This window comes from Castor canadensis, chromosome 10 (genome assembly GCF_047511655.1).
Source record: "Castor canadensis chromosome 10, mCasCan1.hap1v2, whole genome shotgun sequence".
Taxonomy (NCBI): domain Eukaryota; kingdom Metazoa; phylum Chordata; class Mammalia; order Rodentia; family Castoridae; genus Castor; species Castor canadensis.
In genome coordinates this window covers 122,566,974-122,583,625 of record NC_133395.1, presented here as the reverse complement: position 1 = coordinate 122,583,625, position 16,652 = coordinate 122,566,974, and the positions used below count along the sequence as shown (strand labels likewise).

Genomic DNA, 16,652 nt, shown 5'->3' with positions numbered 1-16,652 from the left:
GATACCTCAAAAAGAACTTTGAAGCCTGTGGTCAGTGACCCGGGCTGTGACAAACATTATCATTTCACTGCTGCTTTCCTTGTCAATGTGAACAAAATATCAGGTAATATTCACACTTGAACCACTTGACGTTTGGCAATTACAGTCATAGTTTGGCAGTAGGTACAAACTTCAGCAAAAATCAACAAAAGTATTTTGTGAGAATCAATTGGCTATATGGAATTTAAAATAATTGTATGTTTTGTTATTATTTGTAAATTGTTTGGTACAAAACCTTTAACTCAGTAAAAGTTATAATAGCTAAACGTACACAAATCAATATGTAATTTTTGGGTGTCTATGTGCAAATATCTATAAACACACACACACATACACCTTTTTTCCTCAAGAGAGTATGCTCTTTCACTAACACACTCTTTTTGTGGGCTTTAATTTTGGTTTAGTTTATGTCAAGAGAAGATTTGGGTTTGGGTATCAACTTTGCTAAAGATGGTATTTGAACCCAGACTCTGCCTAGAACTCGTTCTCTGAGCAAGGACTTATGCAATCTATAGACAGCCTCCATGCTGACCATCTGAGTCTGATTCTACATCTTGATGGATGAAGAATCTCAAAAAAGTAAACAAAAATAGGGCTGGTTGTTCATGTTGGTGTCACTGATAAATTAACCAAACAATGATTGGTGGTCTGTGTCATTTTCAGTTTTGCTATTTTATTGAAATGTTCCAAGTGACAGGCACATTTCACAAGTGCCTAGGAAATGTTAGCCATGATGTGTAAAACAAATGCCAAGTGGAGACTTAGCAAATCCTTTAGAAATTCAAACATAATTTCTAAGTTATTTTACAATATTCATGTGACTGTAGGCTCCCTTACTTACTACAGCAGCTGAACAATTTCTTCACTTGTGGGAAGTCCCAAGTGGCTTTCTTCCGATCATAGGCAAAGGAATAGACAAGATCTGAAGCCAAGTTAACAGACCCTCACATTCCATGGTTTGGGTTTTAGGCAAGGTAGCCTTGGGAATACCACATTCAGTACTGAGCCCCAGCACTTGTGCACTGTACTTGCCAACTCTTAGGCATTTGATGGATACTCATTAAATCAAGGAATAGTTGGCAACCACTGGTGTGGGGATGATTGTGAGCAGGTGTGTGCTTCTGCGTTCATATCTGTAAATCTGAAAATTTTTTTACACACAGAAAATTCATTGTAGGACTGTGAGTGATTGAAGGGCGTAATATGAATCCCAGACATTGGCCTATTGAAGATACCATTTATGTCTAGATTTGACCGTAAGGGCTTCAGGTGTTATCTTTAGTTAAACTGGGAAAACAAGTTCATGATTAGCAAATTCTGATTAGGAAACTAACTGAAATGTGAGAACAGAATTTAGCCTTCAGAACTGTTAAAGCATTAATGGTTTATAATTCTAAAAACTGTTATTCACTTTCCAGATATACATACCACTTCACAATAGTTTTTTTCTTTTCATATGAACAGGTGAATAAATATGGTTTAAAAAAGTTATTATGCAGACTCTCCCCTGTATTAAGGCACCCACAAAGTGACTCAGTATATCCCATTTTGCAGTTAAGAAATTGGGGCTGAGGGAAGTCATGTGACTCGTGGAAACACATAGAAACATGAGGTCATTGAATTCTTATTATTATTATTTTTTTTTTTTTTGGCATACTGGGGCTTGAGCCACTTCACCTTGAGCCACTTCACCAGCCCTATTTTTGTTAAGAGTTTTTTGAGATAGGGTCTCGCAAACTTTTTGCCCTGGCTAGCTTTGAACCACAATCCTCCTGATCTCTGCCTCGTGAGTAGCTAGGATAACAGGTGTGAGGCACCAGCACCCGGCAAGTCCTTGAATTCTTAACATGGTATACATTCTTGTGCACCATGACCACTGATATGTGTGTTGACATGAAAGTAACTAGCTTTTTTCCCCTCTCACATCTAGGACTGTGAACTACCATCTTGTCACCCTCCTCCATTGGCCCCAGAAGCAAGGAGTGCAACCCAGTGGCGATTTGGGTCTTGGACTCCAGTAAGAAACAGACTGGGAGAAGTGTAGAGGGAAGGAGGGAAGGCTTGTGTCCTTGACATGACTGTAGAAAGTGGGCTAAGAAATGAGTGAAAAACCACTTCAAGTTACATGTCTGCATTATTTTACTCCAACTCCCAGTGCTCTGCTACTTGTGGAAAAGGTACCCGGATGAGATATGTCAGCTGTCGGGATGAGGATGGCTCTGTGGCTGATGAGAGCGCCTGTGCCATGCTGCCTAGACCAGTGGCAAAAGAAGAATGTTCTGTGACACCCTGTGGGCGGTGGAAGGCTTTGGACTGGAGCTCTGTAAGCAAGTGAATCCTTTGGGTGGAATTGGGGGCATCCCAAATGTAAATATGTAGTATTTCAGAATTGAACATAGTTTATGATTTAAATTATTCTGCTCCACAGAATAATTTAATCTGGCCAAGTGTGCAAGAAATTTTAGTCCAATGTATGGGAAGTACACATTTTTAAAAATGTGTAGATGGATTTGCATTCTACTTGAATACCTGTCCTGCTGGGCTGACTAGAAATCCCAATCTTCATTGAGTCCTCCCATATAAAGAAGATTTGTAATGCCCAAAAGTGGCAGGAGAGAGAAGAGTACAGTTAGGTTCTCTTACTTAGAGTCTGGGTCTCTCCTACATCCTGTTGTTCCCTAAAGCCAAGTGGCTCACGGTTCCCTGTGGAGAGTGTAAGATGGGAATCCACTTTCAGTGTCATAAACCCAGTCTCCTGTGCATACCAAGTACTGCCTGTTGGTTTTTATGAAAGTAGATGAACGTTCATCTTCAGGCATCTTCTGCTTTTGCCCTACAAAGCTCCCAGAGTCCAGGACAGGTGAAAGGGGACATAATGAATTTAAGATTAATATCTCAATAAGTATCCATATGTATATGAAACTTGAGGGCAGTGTAAAAACCAGATGTTGTCATTTATTACTTCCATGATCTTCAGCAATCTGAGGAAAGTCTTTGAGCCCATTTTTCTGTGAACTTAAAAGAAGATCAAGAAGAAGACCTATTTTATAAGACTTAGTGAGAATTATTTAAGATGATATATATTAAATGCTTAGGTACTCAAGAAATATTTGGTAGATAATCCCACTCTCATGCTACTTATCCTTCAGTCCATCCATACATCAGTAATCTTCCTACCAGCTCCATCTGTCTACTCACCAGATATTTGTTAAAGCTTACTAGAGAAAGCAGTGAATAATGGAATAATGAATAAGTAATAAAATCCCTGCCTTCATGGAAGTTATTACAAAGGAGGATCCAGTCAATGAACAAATAAAGAAATACATGATATAGCAACAGGTACTGATAAGTACTAGAAAGAAGTAAGGCAGAGGAATGGCATAGAGAATATGCCATGCTTTCAGTAGGGTAGTCAAAAGAAAAGCCTGACATGAGTAGGACCTAAGTAAGACGAGGGAATAAGCCACAGGGTATCTGTGTGGTGCAGTAAACAGTACAGCAGATAGTATGGCCCTGAAATGGGCATATTCTTGGCATGTTCAGGAACCATCCTTAAGGCTAGTGTAGCTGAAGTGCAGTCCATGAAGAATGACAGAAAATGAGTCAAGGAGGTAGGTGACAACTCCTTCATAAGGGGCTTATCAGGTCAGCATAAGGATTTTAGCTATCATTCTAATGCATTGAGAAGTCACTGGAGGGACACAGGGTTTGACTTTTGTTTTAAATAGTCATGTTTTATGACATGTAGACAACAGTTTTGAGTGGGGAGTGACAAGGTTGTAAGCCAGAGCCCAGCTGAAAGCCCATCACATTAATCCTGGCAAGGGAAGATGACATCTTTGGTGAACAAGGGAGGCAGTGGTGCAATTGTGAGAAGTGACTGGATTTGGGGTGTGTTTTGAATACTAAATTGACCTGATAAAAGTCTTGATGAAGTAGATATTGGATGGGAAAAAAAGGGAATAGTCAAGGATGATTCTAAGAGATTTGGCCTGAGCCATTGGGAAAGTATTAGAGCATCTACAAAGATACATGTTCAAGAACTTGTACCCAACTGCAAAATGTCTGATGCTTTTTTTTCTCAACATTTAATGTAGTGCTCTGTGACCTGTGGGCAAGGTAAGGCAACCCGGCAAGTGGTGTGTGTCAACTACAGTGACCACGTGATCAATCAGAGCGAGTGCGACCAGGATTATATCCCAGAAACTGACCAGGACTGTTCCACGACACCGTGCCCTCAGTGGACTCCAGACAGTGGCTTAGCTCAGCACCCCTTCCAAAACACAGACTATCGCCCTAGGAGCGTCAACCCTAGCCGGACCCATGTGCTTGGTGGAAACCAGTGGAGAACAGGTCCCTGGGGAGCAGTGAGTATCCACTGAAGCCTTTGTTTGGTTTTCTTGCTTGTCTTTCACTTGAGGTGGAGTTTGGGGACAGTGTTCTAGAATCATCCCTGGAACATTTTTTTCTTCACAAGGTGTTGAGAGGCATTTGCAGTCACTTCAGGTGGATACAATGGGTTAATTACAGTTCCAGGAAAGATGGCCTAGGATGATATCGCCTTGTGCACCTATAAGTTGCCTCCATAGGGTGGAGGAGGGGGTGTCACTTCTGGATGATACGATCAGGTGGCCTCTTGGAAGATATTGTGAAAGCCATCATGATTGAACCTGGAGGGACAGGCAGGTCATACCTGGAGGGCAGAGGGCAGGGAGACTTTTCTGAAAGGGAGTTCTTAATGCAAAGCTTTTCTTCCTGCTGTTTTCCTGATGAGGACATAGTGGCTGTCTAATTAGTCCTACTAACTCATTGTCCTGGGTTGGGGGAAATGCTTACAGGAGGGTGCCATCGTCTAATGGCTGTCAGCACAGGCTCAGAGGGAAGGTGTCTCTGTTTAATCCAAAGACTTGTGCTTTCAAATTTTGAAGGCAGAGCCAGGTCCCTTCTCCTCCTTGAGGCTCAGTTTCCTCATCTGCCAAATGAGGGGAACATTAATTCCTGCTTTCCATGGTCATAAGAATGAAATGAGTTTTCACAAATAAAGTGCTTTGTACCCTACCTGTCCCAGAGTGAGAACGTAGCAAACGTGGATTGTTATCTTCATTACGATTATCATTGTTCTTCAAATTAGGAAGGACTGGAAAATATTTAATGTCAAAGAAAAATGTGCACTTGACTTGGATGTTTTAGATTATTTTGCTAAATAATTTTCAAGTAATATATTGGGGAATATTGACACAGAGGCATTCAAGAGTGACAGAGTAACAAGAGACCCTTGGTAGGTGTCTAGTTAAAGAGGGTATGCTAACCACTCAGAGGTCTTTTTTTATTGTTTGCTATTAGCTTCCTTCTAGTACTGCTAATTGTATTTAATTATTTCTGAGCTAAAAAGAATTAGAAGGAATCCGTCTAGTTCCCAGTGAATTAGATGGACTGCCTGAGTGTACTAATTAGCATGGCTAGCACAGCACGCAAGTGTGGACTGTCTGCAGACAGCTGTAATGCCCACCGCCTTTCCCATCCCATCCCTCACTTCATTCCTTCTTTAAGACTCCCTGTTACTGAGTTAGAAAAGGTTTCAGTGCTAAGAAATTAAAAGGTGATCATGAGTAGTAATTACTGAGTGTCTCATAGTTTTTTCCTGGCTGAAAAAATTCAAATGCACCTGTGTATTCTAATTATAGCACTGGAAGGTTTGGGTTTTTTATTTTTTTTACATTTTAATGCTATTCTTATTTATTCTTATATAAGGTTATTCTTATTCTCCATTTGGGGAAGATGTGTTTTTTTAAGGTTGAATGATTCTACCCTTAGACAGAGTCTATAATTAGGGAAGAATAGGTAAGCATTGCACAACAACAGGCAATATCACTATTTTCCTTGTGGTGCCTGTTTTCTGTGTATAGGTTTTTTTTAAAGGTAGGCTTAAGCTGGCAGTGTGATTTTTTTTCTTCTCCCTGCCCTCTGAGGTCATGTGTGACCCCCAGGAGAGTGAATTTGTATTTGCATCTTTGCATCGTATATGACAACTGTAAGAGACATAAGTTATAATATCACCCTTCCTCACAGAGTTTACATTTTATTGGGGCAATCATTTCTTTATAACATCATAAATAAATGATACAAGATTACATTGTCAAGGAAAAACTCAAGGACCAAAATATATATTACAAATCTATTTATAACATAGATGACCCTTCATAGCATTTTAAATTCTGGTCACCAACCAAAGCTAATTAAAACTATAGTTCTCTGTGTTTTTTATATATTAAGTTGCTTGAAAATAGAAAAACAAGTATTTTCGGATTTAGAGTAAATATATTGGAACTCTTACAGAAGAGGGTAGAATTTTTGTAAATCAAAGCATATGCAAATGTCTTCTCAGACAGACTCATAGATCTATAAACCTGCTCTATGATGTAAAATGTTAACCCACTATAAAATGAAAGTGTAGGTACTGGTTAGGTTGGTTACATTTTAAAATCACTTATAATTTGATCAGTGTAGGCAGGGTTTCCCAACACAGAAACTGACAGTGACATTGGCAACAAAATATCTTCACATCTTGATATAGAAGAAACTGATCAGCAAGAAGCAAGTTCTGAGTGTGTTTTTTAATCACACTGGTTTCAGCCAGGATTAAACAGGAAATACAAATCAACTTTCAGAACCTGCAAATTGGCCTGATGTAATTCTAGCATTCAGGAATCTCAGGCAGAAGGATTGTGAGTTCAAGACCAGCAAGACTTGAGGCATAGCAAGACTCTGCCTCAAAAGCAGAAATCAAAAAACTCCAGAACCTGCAACTAGAAACAAAACACGCTTGCAAATGCAGTTTGCAGCTTGATAATTGGTGAGAATTGCATCCCTTAAAGGATGAGATGGTTACTTTACAGGCAAACCGATTTTACAAGGGTCAGCGTGAAGGGCGCTAGCAAACACACTGGGTTCAACAGATAAGGAAATTGTGGAAAGAGAAACACTCCAGGTGTTGACACATAAGAGAGCTATGAGAAGCGTGCCTGCATGCCTGGGAAAGGAACTGGAATGCAAACAGCACAGGAACAGCTATGGGAAGAGGGTGAGGCAGACCTGCAACTGAGCAGGGGATTGTCAAGATGGAATTCAACTAAGTTCATTTGGGAAAGTGAAAAATGAATAAGCAAAACCTATCTTGCTCCCATTAGCCATTGAAACAGAAGCTCTTGTAAAGGGAGGGTTAGGAGTATTTATCTACTAGGAAATAATGTTATTTCCACAGGCATTACCTGTGTTTTCCTGGAGTAATTGAATGAGTTCCTATGCAAGCTTAAGTTCAACAACTGGCAATTCAGTCAGCTTGTAACTTGACCTCTGTGTTGATGGAGAAGTCAAATGTTACTTCTTAATAAACTCTTAAAGGTTTGAAACAAATTTCCAAATCAAGCCTGGTGTCCACTGACACTTCTGTCTCTCCCAAAGGTACAGAGGACAAAGGGGGACAGTACGTTGGGCTGCTTTGGAAGTCTCAAGACACTAACATGAGTTAGGTCTTTATTGAGCAGCTACTGAGGGCCCGAAGCATGGCTGAAGAGGCCATCTCTGCCCTTCAGGCTTGTTTATACTTACACACATTAAGCAGCCCCAAATCGGGAAGTGCCTGTCTCTTTCCATATTTCTTCTCCACTGTAGGTGACTTGAGAGCAGTTTCTGCCACCTGTGTCTGATCTTTCAGCCAGCTTCTATTTGTGTCAACTGAGATGTTTCATAGAAGACTAACTTGTTTCCTGGTGTGCTCAGTGTTCCAGTACCTGTGCTGGTGGGTCCCAGCGGCGTGTCGTGGTGTGTCAGGATGAAAATGGATACACTGCAAATGACTGCGTGGAGAGGATAAAACCAGACGAGCAAAGAGCCTGTGAATCCGGCCCTTGTCCTCAGTGGGCTTATGGCAGCTGGGGAGAGGTAAGAGGGTATTTGTCTGTTTGTCCTTTGAAAAGCACATCGAGGAATGATACTGACCAAATTGTGTTATTGTTCATATTTTATTTTAAGGAAGAACTAGCTCTGGTGGTAGCTTCTAGATTCAGGATTACCTAGGAGACCTGTCTTTTTCCTGTAGTATTTTAAAAATTCACTTATTTTAAGAGACAGTTTGAATATCTAGGGGAAGAAAGTTAGGAAAGAATGCCCAGAAATGCTGATTGAAATCATTTATTAATTGACCTCTGACGATGCAAAACGGCTGCTATAAAGTGATAGAAACACATGTTAAATTAGCCCATGGAGGTCTTGCCATCTTCGCCATTTTTGGGAGATGTTTGGGATGCACCCTTGTTCCCTTGGTATAATGTCTCCTAATCTTCCAAGGTCCTCATGAAGCCAGAGTGCATGGGTATGATAGTCCTGTTAAAGATGACTTGTTGCAATTTTAGAAGTGAATCATTAGCTGTTTATTCTCAAAGAATGAAATTCTTCCGCTGTTACCTTCCCAGAGTTGCCGCTGGAAACTGACAAAGGGCAACACAGTAGTTGCAGCATACAAAACCGGTCCGATTCCCATCTCCAGCTCTCAGCACCTCTGTGACCTTGACAAATGCGTAACTCTGCCAAACTTTTCATATCCTGATCTGTAAATAGGATCAATAACAGCACCGGCTTCATAGCATTTATGACTGCTAGGAGATAGTGCTTCTCAAATGCCTCGCACGTAACCTTCCATCCATTAACTGCTATTAGAACTTGGTAATTTTTGCACTAAGAATTATTAGTTATTAAGAATAATTTAAAACAATTATTAGCATTAACGGTACTATTATTAAATGGAGTGTTGAGGGGTATTATATTAATAGTAGGGCCCAGATGCTTATTGTTTTGTGTTTAACCAAGAATATGTGTGTCTGTTGTTGAATCCACAGACAAAGCACATACTTAAAGCTCGTTGAGTTGTTCTGTCTTGATAGTAAAACTGACCAAATAAAATGTGACAATTAATACCTGGGACACCCCAGTGCCAAAAGAAGGAAAAAGAGCAATGCGATCGATGGGCCCATCATTCCCCACTCTTGGCTAAATGAAGCCATGTCTGAGTCTCGTGGTTTCATTCACGTAACCTCGTAGTAACAGGCACCCTCAACAGGGATTTTTATTGACATTCATTGACAGTTGCGTCATTCTGGAGAGCTTTGCTAAAGGGAAGGAAGGAGAAATGAGGCTTTGAGGCTGGTGTATTGTGGCTTTTCCCAAAACTCTTTGCATAGTCTGTCCTGGGGGACCCATGATTAAGCTTCTGTAATTGGAGCCAAGCCAGGAGAATACACGCATTTGCTGGGACACTTGCTGTCAGCATGGACTCGGCCTTCCAAAGGCTGTGGGAGATCCGGCCTTGACACAGCAGGGAAACTGAATGTCCCTGATCCTCAATGTGAGCTCAGCAGCACTGTCCAAGAAATACAACTTGTGCCTGCCTCAGAAGAGTGGATCTTGCCAAGGAGACAGACTTCAGCAGCATCCCCACCACACTTATTCATCTAGGGGCAAGTTGTAGCTGTCCTGAGACTCAGAGACAGAGTGAAATAGTTTAGTGTCATCAAAACCTACAGAGATTGGAGACAGAGAATTGACAAATGTGACATCTTCTTTGAAGTTGCCGGAAAGTAAGGACTAGAGATGTGTCCTGGTGGTAAAGAGCTTGCCTACTATGTGCAAATTCCTGGGTTCAATCCCCAGCAACATAAAAAAAAAAAAAAAAAGTTGCCAGAAAATAAAGCTGGCTAAGGCAATTGATACTGGGTAGTTTTTGCTTATTTTTGGTCTTGTTTTCATTATTTTGGTTTTGCATACCCTAAAGAATTTTCCTTAGCTGCTTGTTAATTGATTGACCTTGAACAGGTTCATTAACTCCTTAGTCTCTGCTTTATATATAGGGAAAATAATCAAACTCTCCATTTGATGAAATAATACATATAAAGTTCTTACCCTAGCACCTTGGTCAAGCTTGTAATCCCAGTTACTCAGGAGACAAAGAATGCTAGGATCTCAGTTGGAGGCCAGTCTGGAAAAAAGTTAGTGAGACCCATGTCTCAATCAACAAACTGGGCATGGTAGTGTATACCTGTCATCTCAGCTACACCAGAGGAATAAGAGGGAGGATTATGGTCCCAAGCCAACCCTGGGCAAAAAGCAAGACCTTAAAAAATAACTTTAAAAAAAAAGCAAAAAAGGGCTGAGCACATGGCTCAAGTAGTAGAATGCCTGCCTAGCAAGCTTGAGATCCTGCGTTCAAACTCCAGTACAGCCCTTTACGTAGGTGTAGACAAAGCCCTTATTAAGTAATACCTACCATTCAAGTAAGGGAGCTGTGATCCATTGTTTGCATCTCTGTTGGTAATTTCACGTGGTTCTGTCAGACTTCCCTTGTCCAGTGTTATAACAGAGTTTGGATAAAAAAACAAAAAAACAAAAAAAACTTTCTTAAGGGGAAAGAAAATTTGTGATGGGCCATTTGGAGAAAATAACTGTAGCCTACCTTGCCCTTGTTGCAGTGTACAAAGCTGTGTGGCGGAGGCGTGAGAACAAGACTCGTAGTCTGTCAACGGTCCAACGGTGAACGGTTCCCAGATTTGAGCTGTGAAATTCTCGATAAGCCTCCAAATCGTGAGCAGTGTAACACACACATTTGCCCGCAAGATGCCGCGTGGAGTACTGGCCCTTGGAGCTCGGTACGGCACTAAGTATTCACATTTATTACCCAAACTGTCTAATTCCAGGTGTTCTGGGCCATTCCTCTGTGACAGCTCATACTCATGAGGACATCCCAGAAGCTATTCTGTCAACAGTCTAGTGTTTTTGTCTGTGTTGTCACACAGTAGAATCGATGGCTGTTGCCATTAATTTTAGGACATTGCCCAAGTGACATTACAGAATATGTGTACCTCATACAGGACCTGGTGCCAAGAAGTAGCATCCTCTTCCTAGAAGAAAATAGTGGTGTCTCGAGACAACTCAATAGCAGACAGTCTTTCCTTTTCTATGCTGTGTTCGTTGTCACTATGGGGCAGGGAGAGAGGGAAATTCCTGCTTATAGAAGTCAAAGCAGTTTTTTCAGTGTCTGTCATTTGCCTCTGTATGGCTCGGGTACAGCTCAACACAGTTGTGACAAAGTCTGTGCCCATGAAATAGACTGAAGTCCTGTTGAAAATATGAATGGCCAAAACAGTGACCTGGTACCTTTCAAAGTGTCTGGAACATGTTGTCTTTCACCCAGGCAGGAAGCTCAGTTGAGAGCACATTTTTTTTTTTGCTCTGGTCTTAGTGCTAACTGCTTCGCCAGCAACTGACATGGTGAACCAGGTTTGCCACTGTAAATACTATGCAAACTTCTGGAGCAGCTCTTGGCAAACAGAAGGATCAACTGTGTCAAAACATTGCCTTGGCTAAGTTTGCCATGAACACTGGAGCCGTTAGGGCTGTTTCACATAAATAGGGGAAATGTTCCTATGAAAATACGAATTGCACTGAAGCTGAATTTAGTATTAGATGAAGTCATTTCCAGAAGCCCTTTTTATTCAGGGTGGTTCTGGGGAAAAGTCTTAACCATTCCTACAACCATCTGAAGAGCAGATGAACCGAAGTGACGTGGTTGATATTCATTGATGCTTCTGAGGATTAAGGGTTTCAATGTCTGAGGTCATGCCTCAAGTGTAGTTTTATAACTACTGACTTTTGTATTAAGTAGAAACCTAGAAGATTGGAGAATATTCTCTCAACTGTTACTAGTTAGCTGGCTGCAAGGATTTTATTCAAGAGCCTAAGAAATGTTATGCTGTGTCACATATGCAGTCCCCTAGAAGTATTTTGTCACAGTAAAAGCACCCTCTCCAAATAAACATGTTGAAGAAGACCAGAGATACCTTAGAATGTCAAGGGCATCCTCACCTACTCATACTAATTTCCATGGAAATTTCCTTCCTGAGTCCATATTTTCACCCTGTTCACTCAACTGATAGTAACACCAATGTCATTTATATCTCAAAAGTCTCTCAAAAGTAGTGTGTCACCAGTTTTGACTAAAAAATCTCTTAACTTTTAGTAAGGAAATACATGAGCTTCTCATTGCATATTCCTGTGGTTTGATGCAAAAGTGAAATCTGTATTTCTCTTCTCCAAACTGCAATGCCTTACATCTCTCTAGGAAAATGGAAAAAATATACTTCCAAAGAATTACAAACTATAGTGCTAAGGATATGTGTGTGCGTACACACACACTCACACACACACTCACACACACACACACACACACACGTCTCTTCCTTGAATGTATTCTCTCAGTACAGCTTCATATTTTTGCACAAGGTCACTACCCACCCCCACAGATATTTTGAGAGTTTGAATGCTTACATTTTAAAATAGGGACTGCTAGTTATTTTAACTGAAGATAATGAAGTTTATTTAAAGTAGTAGTTCTTGGACCTGCATGCGTTTTTCTGAAACATGAGAGCAGAGGAAAGTTGCAATGCTCTGGTAGACCTAGAAGCAAGTTCGTGGATTTTAAAAATAGTTTTATTGTCTTTGTGAGTTTAATGCCTCCTTTGGAAAATAATCTCTATTGGAATACCTATTTAAATGCCTCTTTAGTCTTAAAAGCAAGGCCACTTCTGCAGAGCTTTTAGATTGTGATTTTTAAACAAGAAAAATCAAAAGCATTTTGTTTAAATAGGTAATATTTGTAAGCTATTACTTTTCCTAAATATATGTGTGAGAGGGCAGTCTCTCAGGTTCTTACTGTAGGCTTTTGATTTTAATAGTATTTTTATTTTCATGGATGCTTGATACAATGTCATAATCATTCTAAATTGAGTCATACCTCAGTGAATTGTGTTCATAGCCATAGAGTCACTTCTCTGGTGCTTTATCATTGTCACTGCCAGTAAAATTAACAGTCGTAAAAAGGACATCCGGAGGTGCTAACATGTTGCTTTCCATAGAAAGCAACTTAGATTGATAAGAAAAGGCAGGCCAGCAATTACTCCTCCCGCAGGCTGCTTTCTCTCCCCAAGGACTCCCACACATAGATTCTGTCCTGTCAAGAAGGAACCACTGCTGTGTTGAGCGAGGCAGTCTTCTCCAAGGTCAAATCAAGCCTTTTCCAAGGTCAAGGTAGAGATAGCCTACTTCAACATTTGTTACAGAAGAGCAGGATTTAGGATAGATATCCCAAATCACTGTTGATATGGCCTCCACAGTCTCTAAAATGAAGCTTTTATGAACTTAAGGTTCAAGTACCTGTCTTAGATAAGCCATGGGTCTGGCTCACGTCACTGTGGATTTAAGAATCATGACTATGAAACCAGATTCTACCTTTTCTGTCCTTTGAAAACTCTGTCCTTAGATTCTGTCTTGGTTTTGCTTTTGAAACAAGGTTCTTTAGCTTCTCTGCCTTTCAGTGGCCTCTTGCTACCAGTCCCAGGAGTAATTGTCCCATGACAAGGGGGGCAAGTTGGAAAGAGAGCTCTGTATTGTCAAACCAAAGCAGAACGCAGGTTAAGAATGGGAAGGGTGCTAGAGCAAGTTAATTCATCTAGATAATTAAAGTAACAAGGGCAGCTAGGTGACGCCATAGATCCACGATGGCTCCGTGGCATTTCTTTGTGCCCTGGGTCTCTGCTTGAGAATCAACTTGGAGACTATGGTTCTCCTCAGGAGAAATTGCTTGCTTGGGTGTTTCATGAGAAACCTAAAAATGTTAAAAATGTTCCCTGAGTCTTGCTTTAGGTGTTTTACAATAATGCTTGTCAACCTGAATAATGAGAATTTATGAGCAGACAAAGAAACTGCTTTTGTTTCGGCCTGGCCAACTTAGGAATTTGTGTCTACCTCATTTTCATATTAAAGTTTGCAGCCTCTGTAGGGAGGAACAGAAATTGTTTGACATGAGCGTTTTATAACCTCACTCCATCTATCTATAGAAACAAAATAAAGACTGTAAATATCACTACCATATTTTCTGAACACAGTTTTAAGCAGCCACACCTAGTATTTTCTGAATATTTTGAGCAGTACAGATTTCTATGTGTTTATATAATAAAGCATATTTATTTTTCCATGTTATTTAATTTTATATATAATGTTTTAAAATCATTGTTTGTCAGCAGAGTATAAAGGCAAGTAGGCTATGTGAATTAGAAATGAATGTATATGTTTCTTTTGGTTTTAAAAAGATAACTTTGTAAGTTTCCTCCAACCTGTACTCCCTGCCCCCATATTTGGGTACCCAAGTGTCAAGCTTTGTGTAATTGCATAGTTTAAAGTGTGCATTTTAAAGGGATTCTTTAAAAATATTTCTGAATTAGAAATGATGCTTAGATATATATAAACAAAAATATATAAGGCTTAATGTTTTGTTGGGTATTTTTCCTTTTCCGATACTGTTGTCCAGATTCACTGAGTCTCAACTATGAAATATGAATACTCCTTTTATTGCATTTATTGCATTTTATAGCGAGTTAATGATAAAACTTTGCCAGAAGACAAAAAGGTGATGAGAAGGAATGGTTCTGAACACATAAGAAAAGCTGGGTACAGGAAAAGCAAACCTAACCTTCATAAATTTGATTACACCTCATTCTTTGTTTTCCGATAACTGCAAAATACTTACATTTGTCACTTTGTTATTTTTTTTAACTTCAATACAGTTCAGAAAGCATTTCTTTTTTAAAAATAAAGAAAACTCTATGCCAACAAACTTGGAAGTTTCGAGACCGTCTACCCTTTGCAAAATATATATGTATACATACATATATATGGACATGTGTATGTATATATATATATGTATATGTATATATATTTATTCATCATAAAAATGAGCTCCCAAATCCTGTTGATAGACCTCATTCGTCTACTGAGTCTCTCTTTTGCCCTATAGTTTATAATGGTATGTGTGCATGAAGGGACCAAAATAAAGTGGTCCCTATATGAGTTAGAAGCTTTTTATAATAAGGTACAAAATGAGATAACACTTCAAAGTGGACAATGATAACAGCAGCTAACTTCTTACTGAGTATTTACTATGTCTGTGCCAAGGAAATACACATCACACCAACCTTCCTGCTGTCCCATAGAGAGGTGCTATTAGGAATCCCTTTGACTATGTGATGTTCTGTTTAATGATAAAACTTCATGTCAAGTGCTGACTTCATTAACCCTATTTTGGTGGAATGAAGACAGCCTCCATTCAGCATAAATTTTGAGGCTCCTTTCTATAATCAATGAAAGATATGCCTAGACTAGGCACAGGGGCTCACACCTGTAATCCCAGCTACTACAGAGGCAGAGATCAGGAGGATCACTGTTGGAGGCCAGCCCACGCAAAAAGTTAGCTAGACCCCCATCTCAACAAACAAGCTGGGTGTGCTGGAGTATGCCTTTGATCACAGCTACAAGGGAGGAGTAAGTAGGAGGATCCACAGTCCAGGTTAACCCCAGTCACAAACATAAGACACTATCTGAAAAATAACCAAGGCAAAAAGGATTGGAAATGTGGCTCAAGTGGTAGAGCACCTGCCTACCAAGTTCAAGGCTCTGAGTTCAAACCCTAATACCACCAAAATATAACAGTAAATAAATGCCTAAAACTCAAATGTCACAATATCAAACTAATTTTGACATTGTCCATTTGACTCCAACAACAGAAAAACCATATTTATTACTGCTATTGATTGATTCCCATAATCAGAATTTACAAAAATGTCAATCAACTTTTTAAGCTTAGGGAATGGCAATACATCCCTCTCTTTCATGTAAAGGTACAATTTTGGCCAGACTAGGAGGGTGATATCAAGATTTTAGGTATGAAAAAGCATTGCCTTAAATACACATTTTTTTTTTTATAAATGTGGTATTTTTACTAAAATGAAGACATATCTTACATAGTCCTAGCACTTGTAAAAAATCAAGAACCACACTATTTGGCTGTATCAGTATGGTATCTAAAAAATAAGATTGTTATTTTTTAAAATCAAAAGATTATGACATGTAAAATCACTGCGTTTCTCCACGTCCAGTATAGATTAAAGATTTTATTAAAACACTAATCTCCAGTGTAGTCAGTCCAGTCTCAACACTGGTCTACATCTATGTCATTGGAGGTCAACTTAGCAGGCCTTAGCCATTTTTCTAGAGTTTCCTGTGGTTTGCCTATAGGACCCTGGTCCTACCTCTTGACAGCTCTTCGTGGTAGTGTGGCAGAATCCTATTTCTACAGGTTTAAAAAGTTCAAAAGTGGGAGACACAAGGGCTTGAGGGTTATTGGACTCAGAGGAGGAGTGTGTGTCCTTTGCCTGACTTGTATTGTGGAGTTGCCCTTCTGGAATGGAAACTGTGGAATGTGGTGTGGGAGGCAGAGGTCGAATCCAAGCATAATTAGCTGGGAGGGAATCTGCAGATTAGCAAAGGCAGCTCCAGAAGATTTATTTTATGGGGGATGGGGTGGAGAAGTAGAAACCTCTGCATTGTTCCCTTCCAAATAAAAGGCATTCCTTTTTCAATAAGTGCTTTCTAAGTGCCTACTGTGTGGTGGATACTATTCTGAGCACTAAGCATGCAACAAGGAACAAGTCAGAGGCATTCACTATGAAGGA

At 39.8% G+C, this 16,652-nt stretch overlaps 1 protein-coding gene across 3 annotated transcripts in view; it reads left to right on the top strand.

Moving 5' to 3' along the window:
• The window catches only part of Adamts9 (ADAM metallopeptidase with thrombospondin type 1 motif 9), a 153,511-nt gene that overhangs the window by 79,451 nt on the left and 57,408 nt on the right, over window positions 1-16,652 (top strand). For all 3 annotated transcript variants that reach the window (XM_074044143.1, XM_074044144.1, XM_074044142.1), the window contains 5 exons: window positions 1,970-2,056; window positions 2,195-2,362; window positions 4,137-4,406; window positions 7,819-7,980; window positions 10,560-10,736. In XM_074044143.1, the coding sequence (XP_073900244.1) occupies window positions 1,970-2,056; window positions 2,195-2,362; window positions 4,137-4,406; window positions 7,819-7,980; window positions 10,560-10,736 (864 nt within the window). The remainder of the gene's footprint in view (window positions 1-1,969; window positions 2,057-2,194; window positions 2,363-4,136; window positions 4,407-7,818; window positions 7,981-10,559; window positions 10,737-16,652) is intronic.